This window comes from Megalobrama amblycephala, linkage group LG2, assembly GCF_018812025.1.
Source record: "Megalobrama amblycephala isolate DHTTF-2021 linkage group LG2, ASM1881202v1, whole genome shotgun sequence".
NCBI classification, from domain to species: domain Eukaryota; kingdom Metazoa; phylum Chordata; class Actinopteri; order Cypriniformes; family Xenocyprididae; genus Megalobrama; species Megalobrama amblycephala.
In genome coordinates this window covers 7341480-7360273 of record NC_063045.1, presented here as the reverse complement: position 1 = coordinate 7360273, position 18794 = coordinate 7341480, and the positions used below count along the sequence as shown (strand labels likewise).

At 40.2% G+C, this 18794-nt stretch overlaps 2 protein-coding genes across 2 annotated transcripts; one reads left to right on the top strand and one right to left on the bottom strand.

Moving 5' to 3' along the window:
* The first annotated feature begins 56 nt into the window (after nucleotides 1–56).
* On the top strand, nucleotides 57–7561 carry LOC125262606 (SLAM family member 5-like). Its single transcript, XM_048181448.1, has 8 exons — nucleotides 57–409; nucleotides 934–1272; nucleotides 2260–2541; nucleotides 2724–2870; nucleotides 3806–3884; nucleotides 6043–6077; nucleotides 6150–6512; nucleotides 6892–7561. Exons 1-8 carry the CDS (start codon nucleotides 370–372, stop codon nucleotides 6975–6977), a joined length of 1371 nt encoding a protein of 456 aa, XP_048037405.1. The 5' UTR covers nucleotides 57–369; the 3' UTR covers nucleotides 6978–7561.
* Nucleotides 7562–14534: 6973 nt separating this feature from the next.
* Nucleotides 14535–16055, bottom strand: LOC125263360. Its single transcript, XM_048182375.1, has 2 exons — nucleotides 14887–16055; nucleotides 14535–14609 (listed from the first exon to the last, which is right to left on the bottom strand). The coding sequence occupies exon 1, from the start codon at nucleotides 15756–15758 to the stop codon at nucleotides 15105–15107; it is 654 nt and encodes a 217-aa protein (XP_048038332.1). The 5' UTR covers nucleotides 15759–16055; the 3' UTR covers nucleotides 14535–14609; nucleotides 14887–15104.
* Between the last annotated feature and the right edge of the window lie 2739 nt (nucleotides 16056–18794).

The following is an 18794-nucleotide window of genomic DNA, read 5'->3' as shown; positions in this document are numbered from 1 at the left end:
TAAGAATAGCTAAAGTTTTTTTTAAGCGAGAATCACTGCGTCATTTCAAAACCTCACCACAGGTGGTCACGTGAGCAAACATCCTTCTGAGGAACTTCCTGACATTTAACTCTACTTCCCAACTTTTCCTCGCAACGCAGATTTACAGATTTACCAGAAATGATTAAGAATATAATTAAAGTCTCTCTGTTGTTGTTAGATATAGGCTAATAATATTCGATAGTAAATAATGTCAGTCGTCGCTGTCCGTTCGTGCGGCGCGTTTAATCGGAGCGCTACCTGAAGATAAACACTCCGAGAACAACCGATGACCTACTGCACTACATCTGTATTTTAAATGACATTTTGATCTTGATTTACATCAGCATAATGATCTGTGTTTTATCTATCTGCTTCTTACTATGGAAAGGTGAGTACAGAATTTAAAAACAACGAGAGACTTTCGCTTTCATTTAGTGACGTCGTTTTTTGTTTGGGGTTCAAGCGTATAAATTTGCAATTTTAAAATGTTTTGATTATTGAGAGATATATACTTTACTTAATTTAACTAATTATTATTAAAAATGTCTAGGTGGTTCAGTTATCCCCAGGCAAGTCTAATTAAAATGCTGATGTTGGCATAACCATTATTATTGTTTCTTTAAACCTTTATTATTACTTGAAAACACGTATACAGAAACATGTAAAGAACAACAAGCTAAAGAATCATTGGAGAAATAAAACTTAAAGGAATAGTTCACAAAATGAATGAAAATTTTGTCATGATTTTCTTACCCAAATGTCCTTGGTAATGTCAGCAGAACAACCATCTTGTTCTTTTTAATACAATAAGAGCAAATGGAGATGAAGGCAGCAAGCTCCAGAAAATGACCCGTTTGAAATTGTTTAGACAGAAATGATCTCCATTTGAGAAACTGTTTGTTTGTTCTTCAGGTGTGTCTGGTGCTGAAGATGCAGTGAAGTCAGTATCAGTGACGGAGGGAGATTCAGTCACTCTAGATGCTGGTCTTATTGAAACACAGAGGGTTGATCTGATACTGTGGACGTTTGGACCTGACAGCAATCGTATAGCTCAAATCAACAAAATGATCAATAAGGTCTCGATATATGATGATGTTCTTGATGGGAGATTCAGAGACAGACTGAAGCTGGACGATCAGACCGGATCTCTGACCATCACAAACATCAGAGCTGAACATGCTGGACTTTATGAACTACAGATCTTTGGCGGAAAAGAGGTCCCACCCAAAAAATTCAGTATTGTTGTTTCTGGTAAGTAGTTAAAAAAGAGTTTGCATTCGGTTTGACTTCATTGCATTGAAGAATTGTTCCTAGACATACTGTATGTCAGTCAGCAGCAAAACTGTCTACTGAGAAATTTAAGTTACCATGGTAACTTTTCTACCGAGCCCATCATTCAATTAAACTAAATGCAAGCTGAACCTGCAGTATCTGGTTTCTATTGTATAGGGTAAAATGAGACCCGAGTCACAGCCTGGTATATGTAATTTAAGGCAAGCAACCCAAAGAGATAGGATAGTGTAAATGTTTGGCATTTGAGTATACGATGTTAAAGGATTAGTTGACTTTCAAATTAAAAATTTCCCCAAGCTTTACTCTCCCTCAAGCCATCCTAGGTGTATATGACTTTCTTCTTTCTGATGAACACAATCAGAGTTATATTAATAAATCTCCTGATGCATCCGAGCTTTATAATGACAGTGAACTGGACCAAAGAGTTTGAAGCTCTAGAAAGTCCATGATCCATTATAGACGTACTCCACACGGCTGCAGGGGTCCTTCTGAAGTGAAGTGATGTGTTTGTGTTAAAAAAAATTCATATTTAACAAGTTATGAAGTAAAATATCTAGCCTTAACTGCCTTCTGTATTCAAGTTACGAAGAAGGTGTAAAACTGTCGCAGTTCAAAAAGCTTACGCTACGCGATGCCAGTTACGTTTTCTTCCTTAGTTAAGTACAGAAGGTGGTAGATATTTTACTTCATAATGTGTTAAATATGGATTTTTTCAAACGACACTTCAAACGTCATTGTTTGTTTACGCTCTTGTTTCTGGAAGTCATTCATTAGTTCCACCTTCTCATCATGCACATCATTAAAAATGGCAAATGATAATTGGCCTGGAAGTAACATGTAGTCTGACATGTTTATTGTTCACGACAAGACAAGAATTTAGGAGTCAAAATCACACAATCTGACAATGTAAATGATTGTTGTCTGTGTTTTCTCTCATATTTTCAGCTCGTCTGCCTGTTCCTGTCATCAGCAGAGACTGTTCCTCATCATCATCATCATCATGTTCATTGGTGTGTTCAGCTGTGAATGTGGGTCATGTGACTCTCTCCTGGTACAAAGGAAACAGTTTATTGTCCAGCATCAGTGCGTCTGATCTCAGCATCAGTCTCTCTCTACCTCTGGAGGTGGAATATCAGGATAAAAACACCTACAGCTGTGTGCTGAACAATCCCATCAGCAACCAGACTCAACATCTGGACATCACTCACCTCTGTCACACATGTTCAGGTACGGCAGTGATGATTTGTTCTGCTGTACATTATTAGTACATATCAAATATATTTCCAGTTCTTAGGTTTCCCATAATTACAACGTCAATATTTTTTGAAATCTGCACCATTTCAGATCTCAGTTATTGGATATACTCACAAGTTTTGCATGTTAACTCTTTCTGATCTATTGTGTTTTAGTGGATGAGTCGACGATCCTAACAGAAAGTGGTTTACCATTCAGTCATATGGTGCTGATCTGTGGCTTTGTTGGATTAATTGTCCTAGTCGTTGCTGCTATTGGGATGTTCACTATCCACAGGAAATGCAGAAATACAAATCAAATGGGTAAGTATGATCTACAGTTATGAAATAGAAAATGTGAGATTTATTGAGAAAAAGAAAGTTCATTCAGTCATGAAAATCTAGAGGTCGCAGCCTGTTTGGTCCTTTACATTCAGTCTGCAAGCAATATCACACCATTACTACATGGCATTACTGCAGCCAGTGAGATTGCTTGCTCAACATTTAAAGGTCCACTGAAGTGCCTTAAAACGCAGAGCTTTTATTCACTGCGTTGACGTAATTTCCAATGAAACAGGCATCTAGAAGCCCCTCCCCCTTTCCAAAATAGCCAGTAGCGTTTCGCCTAGATCACAGCTTGGCCAGAGCCGTTGAGCTCGTAAAACCCAATTTTCCTCATAATCTCTAACTGTTTCTCCTCCATATTGCTTTAAATATAGCATTGTTTGTGGAATTCAAATGTGTCCGAATGTTTTGTGGTCTGTGCCGACTCACACATATGATTCACTCTGTGCTCTCGTGTCTCTGGACCGGAGCAGACTGTGCGTCCTGCGGCGGTTCACGTGACACTAAAGCAAAAAACGGACTTCAATCGTGTATATTTACACTGTCTTAATCATTCCCTATCCTCTGTCTAGTGCACTATGTGCCATTCACTATATAGAAAGTAGTAAATGTGTGAACAAATGTCCGATTTTAGCCGCAAGTTTAAACCGTTTGTTTATAGTGTGGGAGGGGGCGGGATTTCAGATTCTAGAGATATCTCCTAAATGCAAATTTTGTCATTGTTTTGGAGCACACCAGCTTATTCATAACCTTAAGGCTAAAATATGCATACTAAAAGCTAAAAAACCTTAAATTTTGATTTCAGGGGGTCTTTAAATAGTCTGGTTCAGTGTTTGATCTACAGCAGTGGTTCTCAAACGTGTCCTGGTGGAGCAGCAGCCCTGAACATTTCTCTCTATATCTGACACACCCAGTCTCTACTAATGAGGGAGACATACAAAACGTGCAGGGCTGCTGGTACTTCAGGGCTGGTTTGAGAACCACTGCTTTAGGGCAAGTTCCCAACCACGTTCCTGGAGCCACCAACACGTCTCCTTGACCAAACACACCTGATTCAGATCACCAGCTCATTAGTAGAGACTCCAAGACCTGAAATGGGTGTGTCAGACAAAAGGAGACATGCAAAATATCAATAATATTTCAGGAATGTGGTTGGGAACAACTGCTTTAGGGTATAGTAGTGGGAAGTTCGGATCATTTACTACCTCGGATCTTTGAATCTCGTTCATCAAAATGAACAAATCTTTATTCAAGTCATTTCAGCATAATATAATTAAAATGTTACATGTTAATGGTCAAATTCCACAACACATCTACTTACATAACGTTTTTAGAATAAGAAAAAAATATAAATAAATAGAATCGGGAAAAAATGATACAACCAAGGCCAAGTAACATAAATGATTAATTAATTGCTTAGCTGGGTCATCAGGCTATGCTGTTAGTTTACCTCACCTCCCGATTTGAGTCTCTCATTCTTTTGCCACGTCACATCCCCATAGCTGAGCTATGCAGTCCGTCTGTACCGGATACAGAATTGATTAGTTCATTTCTCGAGTCTTCGGGTTTGAGTCATTCATTCATCCCGTGACAGTCCCGTAGGCTAAAGCTCTGCAGTCGGTAGCGGGGCTGTCACGGGATGAACGAACGACTCAGACACGAACCCGAAGACTCGACGTGAACTAATCATTTCGAGTACAGAACCTATAGGTTCGAAAAATCAAAATGAATCACTCTCTGAAACAACTTGTTGCTCCCCAGTCATATTAAAGATTCATTCAAAATAATGTCCTGGGGTGCTTCTCATTTCTTATTTGTGTCCTTCTTATTTGTGTATCCTCGTTTCCTTTCCTTGCATCTTAGCTCTAACCCCCTTAGGATGCGAGGGAATGATAGACAGAGCCGTAGATCGCTGAAAAGCCACGCAATATCGCGTTCATTATCGAAGGCGATTCATCTGCGATATGAACGCGATATTGCGTGGCTTTTCAGTGATCTACGGCTCTGTCTATTAAATGCCGCTCCATTTGAAAGCAGGTGATGACGATTTAGCGGCAATCAGGGAACCGGCTTTACTGACGAAATGCGCGTGACAATCTCATGCGATATATCGTGCAGCCCTAGAATGATACACCTGTGTATCCTCACTCATGACTCCACAGGAAGCTTCCTCGCTCCTCATTCCTCGTGGTGTAGTTAGAGAATTGAGATGTCCTTCACGATGGCTGAAGTCAATCGGTATCTGTGTCATGGGCTGGGGGACAGAGGAGCGGGGAAATGAGGAATCATCGATTTGAGAATTGAGAAGCACCCCTGCAGCACCCTATCAGAGTTCCTCTGAAATCCTCCACCTGCAGCTCCATCTGCCTTCAAGATATCTATTAGCAGTAGCAAGTCCATACTTGCTTTGCAACAGCAGCAGCATAGCAGATCTAGTCTGCCAAGAACAAATACATTAATATCGTCATATTTAATAACATGCTAAAACTAGTTAGAGAGTTGCTGAAATATTTGAAATGCTTCCAGTACTCATTTTCTGCAGAAGAGATGCACGATACCAGCTGCTCTTTCTCTCTCTCATCTCTCCGACAGCGAGTCGACACACAAACCCTCCTCCCCTCACTCACTCATTTCATTTGCTCTGGATTAATATTGTTACAGGGCTTGCATTTTGACGTGGGATTGCACATAATTTTACTTGTTCCTGCAGATTTTGTGCTCACAACCAAAGTGTGTCACATAAAGCCGCCTCTCAGTACTAAATTGAGTTCTTTTTCATTTCTTATTGTGCTTTAACAGTCAAATACACACAAAATAATATCAAAATGCCGGTCTTGGTGAGTATCCACGTAAACACAGTCAGTTATGTTTTAAGTGAATGTAAACAGTTGAGAAAGAAAGCGCATGTGTAACAGTATAATGGATCCGTGCATCAGGTCTTAAAGTGACAGCAGCCTAATAAACCTGCTGCCAAATTATGAGATAATACTAAAAATATCTGTATGGCAGTTTTTCCATATGGTATCAATGTCAAAACTGTGGCTAGTCAAAATGCTGAGTGGCTGGTAACTTTGGAAAAACACTAGTCACAGAAGCTGGTGAGCAAAAATATATATAAACAACAATCTTTTCTTACCTTTTGTTTAAACAGGCCGAAGTCCTGGACAAACACTGAGCGGAATAATGGTAAGATATAGTTACTGAGTCTATTCTGTCATCAAACATCATTACAATTTCTAATCTCTATCTCCATTCCAGTTTGTTCAGCTGATGAGGTCATTCTGGAGAAAGTTGAACTGAAGACGGTGTCGGTGACGGTGGGAGAGTCCGTCACTCTAAACACCGGCGTCACTGAAATACAAGGTTTTGATGTGCTACACTGGAGGTTTGGAAAATCAGGCGCAGATGACACAAATCCGTTTGTTGTCATTGCCAGACTGAATGAACTGAACAATAGCGGTTGTTACAATCATGATGAGAGTTTTAGAGACAGAATACACCTGGATCAAAACACTGGATATCTCACAATCAGTGACATCAAACCTACAGACTTTGGAGTTTACAAACTAAATATCACCAGAAATGGACAAAATATGATCTCCAAGACATTTCTTGTCCAAGGTGAGTAGCTCAAATCTGTCAGTGTAATAAAGATTGAACAATTCATACATTTTACTGGATTTATTGGCTAAATTTGGCAAACAGTTCCCATATTGCATTATCGCATTGTCATCTAGTGCAGGAGATGACAATTTCTTAAAGCTTCATTAATCATATCAATATTTAATAGCAAGTGAAAAGATCATATTTCAGAAAAAAAGAATGGCAGAATCAATTGCCAAATATGAGCTAAACATTTAAAAGATGCAATGATAAATTAAAAATTGTTTAAATTGTCTCTTTTGCACTGTTTTTGTTCTGTATTTGTATATTTTAGGCATATATTTGAGTTACGGTCACTAGATGTAGATGTTTGACACATTTTGACACTATCTTACAGATTCCTCAGAAAGCAGAGAGGATGCATCAGAGGAGACAAACTCACTGTTGAAGAACGGACAGATCACTGAAAGCACGTGTCTATAGTGACATTATCCCTGTGCGCTTTTACAAGCCTTTAAATCGATCACTCTGGTAAATGCGTTTGAAATGAATGCTTCATACCTGTGAAAGGTATAACGGGAAAGGGTTTGTTTTAACTTTACACTAACATGTTTTTTGGTTATTTTTAAAGTTGATGAAATGTATTACCATTAACAGTGATCTTGTCTGCTATGCAGATATTCATTATGTATATTTCATGTCTGTTACATTGTATTGTTAGTTACGGTTTTGAACAGTGTTAAAGAGATAGTTCACCCCAAAATTAAAAATTCTGTCATCATTTACTCACTCTAATGTTGTTTCAAATTCATACGGTTTTATAACAACTTGAGGGTGAGTAAATGACAGGATTTTCATTTTTGGGTGAACTATCTCTTTAATGAACAGAAGAACATAGTGTTTGGATGTTTTCTGTCCTCTAGTGGACAATCAGTATGTTGGGATTGTGGGTTTGATTACAGTTTTATAATGGTAAAGAGAAGCTGCATTTTTAGTCGCATTAAAAACAAAACATGGATTTATTTTTATAACATTTTAATATTAATAAAAACACGCATTTTAAGTAATGATGTGTGTCAAGTGCTGTCTTATTAACTGTCTTAGCTGGTAAGTATAATATCTATTTAATTTGCATCCTTGTTTAATTTGCAGTAGAATTACTCATGTTCACTTTATGCAGAGTACGTTATAATTATTAACCTGCATTTCTGAAGACATAAAAAACATTAGTTTGACTTTGAACTGTGACTTATTGCTGGCGCTTCCCTTTCTAACACACCCAATCACTGAGTCAAATGTCAAAACGTTGTTTGATAGTTGGCGTTGTCAACTACTTCCGGTGCGGGGAATTCATCTGATCCATTTATCCCAATGGATTTGCGTCCTCATTTTTATGAAACGCGGATTTAATAATGATTAAGAAGAGTCACAAATTATTTTTTCACTCGTGTAAACTCGTATAAATCTATTGATCTGAAGTCGGTTAAATATAATAAACTCACTTAGAAAAGTGGAATAATGACGTTAATCGTCGCTGTCAGCTCGTTTAGAAACAGCTCTGTGACATCAAACGAACTGAGACTCGACGGAAAACTTTAAAAACTGCAACAGACAATTTTTCACTTGTTTTTTACTCACATGCACAGAAATATGCTGTTTGTTTTCATTTTCGCCGGGTTACTCGTGGACGGTGAGTAGATTTAAATGGATACTCCCAGGTGAAAAAAAAGTACATTTCAATAATGCCTACTGAAAGTGCTCAATTTTCGTGCACTAATTTTGTACTTAATATACTAAAAATTCTTCTTTAGTACTTCTTAAGATAATGTTAAGAACATATAAGTGTACTCAACTGTGCTATTTTGAGACACCATGAAATATGAACTAAAATGTGCTTTTAATATACTATCTCTGTATTTTAAAAATGTATTTAGATACTACATATAGTACATTTGAACCCTTAGTGTAGCTACTACAAGTGGTAACTAAATGTATTTGTAAAATACAGAGATAGTATATTAAATACACATTTAAGCTCATATTTCATGGTGTCTCAAAATAGCACAGTTGAATACACTTAGATGTTTTTTAAGCACTTTAAGTATATTATTGAAATGTACTTTTTTGTCCACATGGGCTTTCACTGTGCAAACTTTAAATATTAATACTGTCGATGTTTTGGGGGGCCAAGTCAAAATTTGTCTTGGTGGTGTAAAAGAAATTCTTGTATTACAGGTGCATTTTTTTTTTTTTTTTAATATATATGAAATATATATATATTAATGCAATAGTAGTGAATAAGATATCAGCACAGAAAACATTGGTGAGTCATGCTTTTTATTAATTTACATTTAAATTACTAGATTTTATCAATAATTAATAAATAAATAACAATTTAAGCACATCCTATAATTTTCTTTACTTAAATTAAAAATAACTCACAATTTCATGCATAACCCTTTTAATTCAGCTCGAAATATCTTACATTGGGTGTCTTTGCTTTGATATTTCATGACTCTTACCACTAGATGGAGCAAATAAGCTGTTCCAGTTCTATTCAGTATGCATTCAGAGGCAAATGTTGACATTGTAAAATATATTTTTGGTAAAAAGTTTTAGCAGTTTTAGTTTTAATTTTGAGAATTTTTATTTTTTTCCATTTGCCCTGCAGCATTCCTTGCATTCCATTCTTTCCTATGGGTGTCGAATTGACCCGTGAGGGAATGATTTGTTACCATTTTAAATTTCAACCACAAAATTCCTCAAATTCAGTCAAATTTGTGTGTGTGTGTGTTTGTGGTTCAAGTGCAACAAAAGTCCTGGGGTCTTGAACCACTCTGATGAACACTCAATTTTTAAAAATGAGTTTTGGGTCAAAATTACCTGAGTATTCTTTCATCATTTCCTCACACTCTTGATGTTCCAATCGATTCTACTTTATTTCTTCTGTGGAACACAAAACTGAGTTCTCTGTCTGAGAAACTCTCTCTTTTCTTCAGGTGTGTTTGGAGTTACAGGTGAAGTGAAGTTAGTGTCAGTGATGGAGGGAGAGTCTGTCACTTTATACTGTAATGTTACTGAAATTCAGAAAGCTGATCTGATACTGTGGACGTTTGGACCTGACAGCACTCGTATAGCTCAAATCAACAGATTGGCCAATAAGTTCTCGTTATATGATGATGTTCTTGATGGGAAATTCAGAGACAGACTACATCTGGACAAGACTGGATCTCTGACCATCACAAACACCAGAACTGAACACAGTGGTGTTTATGAACTACAAACCTTTGGTGGAAATGAGGTCCCATCCAAGAAATTCAGCATTATTGTCTCTGGTGAGTCGTTCTCTGGATGCATTTGGTTTGATTTCATTGCATTGCAGCATCAATCCATTGTAGAGTGAAACATGTTGTTCTCTCATGATTCCAGCTCCTCTTGATATCCTTCCTGATATTATCAGAGACTGTTCGTTATCAGAAAAATCATCAAAGCAGAATTGTTCATTGGTGTGTTCAGCTGTGAATGTGAGTCATGTGACTCTCTCCTGGTACAAAGGAAACAGTTTATTGTCCAGCATCAGTGTGTCTGATCTCAGCATCAGTCTCTCTCTACCTCTGGAGGTGGAATATCAGGATAAAAACACCTACAGCTGTGTGCTGAACAATCCCATCAGCAACCAGACTCAACATCTGGACATCACTCACCTCTGTCACACATGTGCAGGTACCTCTAGTCTCAGACTCTCTGATAGTGCTTTATTAATGATATACAATATCAGTGATTCAGTTGCAATACTAATATATCTCTTTCCATTATAGCACCAGGTTTGTCTGCAGGTGAAATAGCGCTGGTTTGTGTTTGTGCTGTGGCTCTGGCTGCTGTTTTGTGTGGTATTTACTATTACCATCAGCACAAGATGTCTAAACAAGCAGATCAAGGGGGTATGTGTTATCTAGCGCTGATTTCACAAAAGAAACATACAAGCTTTATTGTGCAAAATATAGTTTTGTAAGAGACTTTGAATGTACTTCGACTTCATTCTTTAAATTAAGTGATTATTTTTATACAGATCAACCTGATGAAGAACATATTCTGCTAACCAATGGTGAGATACAATTTAACTATGTGTACTGACTCTGGTGTTTAAGATGTGGCTTTATTCTGTCCACTGAGGTACTAAACATCTTAAAGAAACTACATTAAGAGAGACAAAGTTTATAGATGACAAAAGGCTTCATTGAATTACACCGCATTCCAAATTATGATGCAAGTGACATATCAGTAAGATTTCAGTACAATAAACATTCAGATTTTAGTTTTTCTAAGAAAATGTTTGTTTGTTTATTTATCCATGTCTTTTTAGATAACTGGTATCAATCTCAGACAAAATAATTTGCCAGGTCTGGAAACCCTACTTAGAGGTTGTTCCACATTATTAAGCAAGTCACAGTTCTCATGCAATATGGAGAGGAAGAAAGATCTTTCTGAAGATGAAAAGCATGAAATGGTGCAGTGTTGTGCAAAAGGCATGAAAACAACTAATATTGTGTGAAACTGAATGGAGATTGTCGAATTATCATAAGATTTGTGAGTGATTTAGAGCACAGCAGAACTCAGTCAGATAAAGGCTTATTAATGAAAGTTCCTGTCAAAAACATTCATTGTATTAAAAGGGCAGCTATAATAAAACAAATGTTGAGCAGCAAACAGGTATTTGAAGCTGCTGGTGTCTCTGGAGTCTCAAGAAGCTCTCCATGCAGGCTGGCAGTTGTGCGTAAAGATGCATTTTAGACACCACTAACCAAACCTCACAAAGAGAAACATTTACAGTGGGTGTAGAAATACATTTTCAAGTTTTATTGCTGTGGTGTTTTTTTGCAGCATGGGATAGTGTATAGTACATTGTATTTCAGAAGGCACTATCCTCCTTTTTATACCATAACTTAAAATGGCCAGTTTTGAACTTCACATATCTTGCAAAAGTCATTTTAATACCCTCAGAGACCCTAAAGGGACTTTACATCTCACTTCCCAGTATTCCAGCCCAAATCATCACCCGCCAGCACCCTGCTGACATCGCAGTCTTGTTGGAACGTGGTGGCAATTCACCAACCATCCAGAAATCCATCCATTTAGACCATCCATTGTAGTACGGCATTAGTCAGTGAATAAAACTATTTAAAAAACAAGTCTTCATGTATTTCTAAACCCACTGTAAATGTTTCTCTTTGTGAGGTTTGGTTAGTGGTGGCTAAAATGCATCTTTACGCACAACTGCCAGCCTGCATGGAGAGCTTCTTGAGACTCCAGAGACACCAGCAGCTTCAGATACCTGTTTGCTGCTCAACACTGGCTTTTTTATAGCTGCCCTTTTAATACAATTAATTTTTTTGACAGGAACTTTCATTAATAAGCCTTTATCTGACCGAGTTCTGCTGTGCTCTAAATCACTCACAAATCTTATGATAATTCGATAATCTCCATTCAGTTTCACACAATATTAGTTGTTTTCATGCCTTTTGCACAACATTGCATCGTTTCATGCTTTTCATCTTCAGAAAGATCTTTCTTCCTCCCCATATTGCATGAGAACTGTGACTTGCTTAATAATGTGGAACAACCTCTAATGCTGCGTTCACACCAAACGCGAACAGAGCGTCAAATTCGCGTCTACCGCGTCCGAGGCGAAATTCGCTTCTTGTGGGAGGGGCAAGACAAGACGGTTGTCTGTTTGCAAGATGGCTGATGTTGATCGTGCGTTCATCGAGAGAGCTACCGCTTTGTATTTGCTCTGGAGAGCAGAACAGCGGCGTAGAGGTCAGCGTCGCGGGAAGGCTGTGGGTCGATAAACGTGTACGTGACTCAAAAGTGAAATGTGTAAGTTATTTACAACTTACCAGGTAGCCCAATCTCCTCACCGACACTCTTCCAAGCGAGGTCCTTTTTATTCCTGTCTGAAGTATGAACTTGTGTCATAAATCTCTGGGTGACTGCTCACTGATAATATCAGTCGTTCCTCCATTTTGAATGAGTGACTCCGGGCGGGCCTGCCGCCACAGCAGCAAGCAGGCTCCTGATTGGTTAACGCGGCGCGAATTTACGCCAAAGTTCAAATTTTTCAACTCGGGCGTCAGACGCGAATTCGCGTCAAACGCTAAATGCACAAAAAGCACCATTCGCGCGTAACGCGCGTATCGCGCGAAACGCTCAATTCGCGTCATTCGCGCGAACTAGACGCGCGAATGAAGCGAATTCGCGTCTTCCGCGCCGCGCTAAACGCCTCATTCGCGCCGCGAGACCTCCAGACGCGCGTAAACGCGTCTTTACATTGACTTAACATTGAAATCATTCGCGCCAGACGCTCTATTCGCGTTTGGTGTGAACACAGCATAAGTAGGGTTTCCAGACCTGGCAAATTATTTTGTCTGAGATTGATACCAGTTATATAGAGAGACATGGATAAATAAATAAACAAACATTTTCTTAGAAAAACTAAAATCTGAATGTTTATTCTACTGAAATCTTACTGATATGTCACTTGCATAATAATTTGGAACGCAGTGTAAATGAAAAATGAAAAAACTATGAAAAAAAATATCCTGATGCATCCGAGCTTTATAATGGCAGTGAATGGGACCAACAAGTATGAAGCTCTAGAAAGTCCATTCATTCACATCCATCCATCATAAACATAACATGAAAAGTTACTGGAAACACTGGGGATGCTGATCAGCCAAACGATGGTAAAATTACTTTCTCTGATGATATAATGAGTAATTGACTATATCTTAAAACTGCAAAGTTTAAACTATAACGAACAGGATATATTGAAGTTAGCGTCAACGACAGAAATTACGAAATTATCTAAAATGACTGTTGAAAGTAAATGTGGACAGTAAAGTTTTGGTCACATTTACTGTTGTACTGTGTTTGCTGGCGAAATCCATTTGGGAATTTTGCGTGGGGCAAAATATTCCCACTTGCAAATTTTACATCTTGTTCAGTTGATTACTGAAATTAGCATGTTGACAGACAAAAAGTTTGAAACAGATGTAGTTTGAATGAGACTTCTGTGTGAGCTTCAATTCATACATTGCAACTCTACTGACAATGAACTTTTCCACTCTGAAATTTCACTAATGTGACTGCATACAGCTACATGACAGATCCTGTTTGTTCTTCAGGTGTGTTCAGTGAGATAGATGAAATTAAGTCATTGTCCGTGATTGAGGGAGAATCTCTCACGCTATACACTGATGTCACTGAAATCCAGGAAAACGAGCTGATACGCTGGAAGTTTGCTGATTCAGAAGAACGCAATTGTGCTGAATTTGTTGTCATCGCTAAGTGGGATAAAACGAACAATGAGGAATACTTATATAATGAAGAAAGATTCAAAGACTGTTTGAAACTGGACCACAAAACTGGATCTCTCACCATCTCTAACATCACACCTAAACATTATGGACATTATAAACTACAAATCACCAGCGACGGACAGAATATCTCAAAGACGTTCAGCGTTGTTGCCTATGTAAGTTGAGTCCTTCAAAGAAATACTTGTTTTACTATCTTTAAGTTATAATCTATTAGTTATAGCAAATGGATGTGATAGATGTGAAAGACATGAATACAGTTGTTCTTCGCATCTTTTTTAAATTTGCCCTAGATTCAAAAATGGAATTTTCCTCGGCATAATTAAATAACAAGAGTTCAGTACATAGAAATGACATACAGTGAGTCTCAAATTCCATTGTTTCCTTCTTATATAAATCTCATTTGTTTAAAAGACCTCCGAAGAACAGGCGAATCTCAACATAACACCGACTGTTACGTAACAGTCGGGATCATTAATATGTACGCCAATATTTGCATATGCCAGCCCATGTTCCCAACATTATGAAAGGCATTACACAAGGGCAGAACGTCTGGATCTGTGCACAGCTGAATCATCAGTGAAAAGAACTATAACCAATAATATAGGTAGGTGAATGCTCATCCACTACGGGGCTCCGGTAAGAAGCGTGACAGGAGACATGGAACAGTTCAACTCTTTATATTTGTTTGCATATTTGGCATCATTCAGTTATGTGCAAGGTATTAAATGTGGTCTTTCTGAAATGAACAAAATAAAAATATACATCAGTGTATGTCCAATAACATTAAGTTACATAAACAAACAGTAACACACTACTGACAAGTTATGCATGTACCAATGTCACAGAGAGGGGATTAACAGCAGTGAACATATGCACGTGAATCACTGTATATAGCTCTCATATTATAACATAGTGCACAATGTAAAATTCGGTTGCACAAACTGAATATTTAAACACAACAACATAATAAACATGTATCACTTATAATTTGTATAATTAAATAATAAACTTACATTCAATCACGCACATTAACACCTGAAGAAATGGCGGAGCAAACGGCTGGCAAAAGTGAAAGTAAAAACACAATAGCGGAATAGCGGAAACTAGCGCCGCCCAGTGGAAATACACTATAAGATGTTTCATGACAAAAGTCCTTCCCGTATACTCTTACAGGGAATTTAGAACAGCCGCCCCCAGATTAGCATAGCTAATATGTGTGAGAATAAATTCCCTAGTCCTTGGGGTCAGCGTCACCTCCATCCGGAAGTGCTGGAAGTCTGACGAGTTTGGCCACAGGTCGTATGTATAAGCGATCACTGACCTTGATTTGAGCTGACCTAATGTGTCCATCAGCACTGGGTATCAACTTGACTACCTGACCAGTTGGCCAATGGGCTCTGGGAAGCTGCGGATCCATAATCATCACTACCATATTCTCAGTTAAATCTTGGGTTTCTCGCTGCCACTTCTGGCGAGTCTGAAGGCTTGGGAGGTAATGCCGGGTGTAGTATGACCAGAAGTGATCCACAATGGTTTGAGAGTGACGCCAGCGACGCTTGGATAGCGGTTCAGGAGTGTAGATTACCTGGGGGAGTGAGGCGTCTCGCCGCCCCATGAGCAGCATGTTAGGGGTAACCGGGTCTATGTCTGCCACATCGGATGAGACATATCCCAATGGCTTGCTGTTAAGGATGCCCTCGACTTCGATCAGTACTGTGCGTAGTACTTCCTCTGGAACCGACTGGCTACCAACAACTACCTGCAGGGCAGACTTTACTGATCTGATCTCCCTTTCCCATGCACCTCCGAAGTGTGGTGCGGCGGGAGGATTCATCCTAAAGTTGATCTGATAGTTAGCCAACAACTCTTGCAGTTTGGGTTCCATTACTTTGAAGGCTTCCCGTAATTCAGTTGCAGCTCCTCGGAAATTGGTCCCCTGATCCGAGAAAATTTCGGATGGGGTTCCTCTGCGAGCTATAAACCGTCTAAGTGCCAACAAAAATGCATCGGTATCAATGCTATTGAGGAGGTCAAGGTGAATGCATCTGGTCGTCAAGCACTTGAAGATGACTCCCCATCGTTTTTCAGTGCGACGGCCAATCTTCACAATGAAGGGCCCAAAGCAGTCAACTCCAGTTGAGAAAAAAGGCGGTTGGTATAGTCGCAGACGAGCTAAAGGTAAGTCAGCCATGATAGGCACAAGTCGGCTTGGCTCTCCACTTTTGGCATTCTACACACTCTCTCTGATGTTGCCTTACCGCCTTGTCTGCCTCTCAGGATCCAGTAGTGGCGACGGAGTTCGGCGAAAACCCTGTCAGGTCCTGGGTGGAGAAGGCGTTCATCAAAGTGCTTTATAAGAAGTTTAGTTACTTTATGGTGCGGGTCTAAAACCACTGGGTGGATCTCAATTTGACTTAAGTCATCCAGTTTCCGCAGTCTTCCTCCCACACGGATCAAGTCTCAGTGTGGAATCCAACTCTGGTGCAAGTGTGTTCAGACGACTGGAAACAGGCACAGGTTTCGCTGACTTCAGGGCTCTAAGCTCCTCTGGGAAGGTCTCCTCCTGACATTGACTCAATATGAGTACTTCCGCACTCTGGTAGTCAGGGTGTTGTGTGCTCATGGTTTGGGTAGCTGCCCCGTGAAGAAACTGGTAAGTAGCATTTACCAAGTCTCTCCAGGAAGTATACTGGGATGCATCAGGAATCCCAGAACTTTGATCCCCATTCCCAACCAGACCACAGAAGACAGCTTTCCTTTTCTCTGATATGTCATCTTGGGCCTCTAACAAGGGCGTGACTGGCCAGTGATCTGGTGGTTCACAAAGGAATTTTGGACCCTGACTCCATCTACCTGGGTTTGCCAGCTCTGTAAGTTTCCTCCCTCTGGTGATATCATCCGCCGGGTTATTGGAGGAATCTACATACCTCCATGAGTGAAGCTCGGTCAACTCTTGGATTTCCGCCACTCTTGTCCCAACAAAAACTTTATATTTACAAGACTCTGACTGTATCCATGTCAGGACAGTAGTAGAGTCAGTCCATAATGTCACCTTCTCTATGGCGATGGTCAGTTCCTGACTGAGGAAATTGGCAAGCTGGGCACTGGTCAGAGCCGCGCAAAGTTCGAGACGTGGCATTGACAGCTGCCGTTTGGGGGCTACCCTAGAGCGGGCCATAACAAAGGAGGTGTGGATCTTCCCATGCTGCTCAATAAGGAGGTAAGCCACCGATCCATAGGCCACTTCCGATGCATCACCGAACACATGCAAATTAAATTTTGATGTCTCCACATCAAAGTTGGAAGGGATGTAGCATCTGGGAAGCTTGATCTTGCTGAGGTCGGGCAACTCCTCCTCCCACCTATTCCATTTCTCTAGCAAGTCTGTGGGAAGGTTTGGATCATCCCAATTCCTTGGTTTGGCCCAGAGCTTCTGGACAAGAATCTTGGCCCGTGTGGTAAAGGGGATGATAAACCCCAGGGGGTCATATTGTGATGCCAAGACCTTATAAATGTGTCTCATTGTTGGGGGGTGATTTATCATTTCACGATTCCGGAAGCCCACATGGTCTTCTAGACAGTGCCACACCAAGCCCAAGAGCTGGTTCCAGGGGATCCAAATTATACTGCTGCAACCACAAGTTCAATGCTCTCTGAGCGAGCTGTGGAAGGTAAGTGCTGAATGACTGAAGGTACATTAGAAGCCCACTGTCTTATTTCAAAGCCCCCTGAGGCTAGTAGAGGTCTCATCTTGTCGATCAGTTGCTTAGCTTCCATAGCAGTGGCGAAACTCTGCAGACAATTGTCTACATAAAAACTCCGCTCTATGGACTGCAGCACTTCTTCATTTCCGGGCTGTTGGCTGCGCACATGTCTCTGTAGAGCAAAGGTGGCGCAGCAGGGACTGCAGGTCGTCCCAAAGGGCAAGACTTGCCACTCGTAAATGTCAGGTGGATCCTCCCTACGCATGTTCCTCCAAATAAACCTCAACAGGGGTTTGTCTTCGGGTAGGAGTCTCACCTGGTGAAACATACCACGTATGTCACCACTGATGGCAACCGCATACTGCCGAAACCGAAGGAGAACTCCCAACAATGAGGCACTGAGGCTGGGACCAGGAAGCAGCTGCTGATTAAGGAGAAACACCTAGATGCACAAAGGAGCAATTAAAAACCAGCCGATCCTTGCCATTGTGGTGTACGAGGTGATGTGGTATGAACCATGACTCCTCAATGGGCTGAAGATTCTCCAGGGGTATCTTGACAACATACCCTGAATCAAGGAGTTTCTGTATCTCAGCTTCATACATCTTTGCCTTTTCTGTGTCTTTGCTGAGACGCCTCTCAGTGTTTCTGAGGCTGGACAAAACTGACTCTTTGATTCCTCTCAAAGGTGGGGCATCCCGTGCACGAAGGAGTGGAGTAGCGTAACGCAAGATGCCATTAACTTCCACACGTCGTGTTCTGGTCTCCAGCATATTCACAGCTGCTTGATCCTGTTTTGATCGTGTTACCAGCTTTTCACTGCGGTATGGGAGGACATCCAGTTGCCACAGTCGCTCAACATGTTGGTAAACAGGATCGCGAATTGGAGTAAGGGAAGTGAATAAGCACTGTGGTGAAGGTACCTGATGTGGCAGAAGTCCATCTGGTCCCTGGAGAACCCAACCGAGCTGCGTACGAACAGCTGCCGGTCCACCAGCTGGCCCTAGTCTGATGGGCTCCTTGGCTGTGATCAGGTTTGGGTAGTCAGACCCAATTAGGAGAAGGGGCTGCACCTTATCAAAGGTTGGAAGAGGAATCCCTCTGAGATGGTAATAGCATCGCTGGAGTCTCTGGATGGGATACGTTTGGTCAGTTAACGTAAGGAGAGGAGCAGTAAATACATTTGTGAGGCTGTACTTCTCCTTTGGACTTGACTG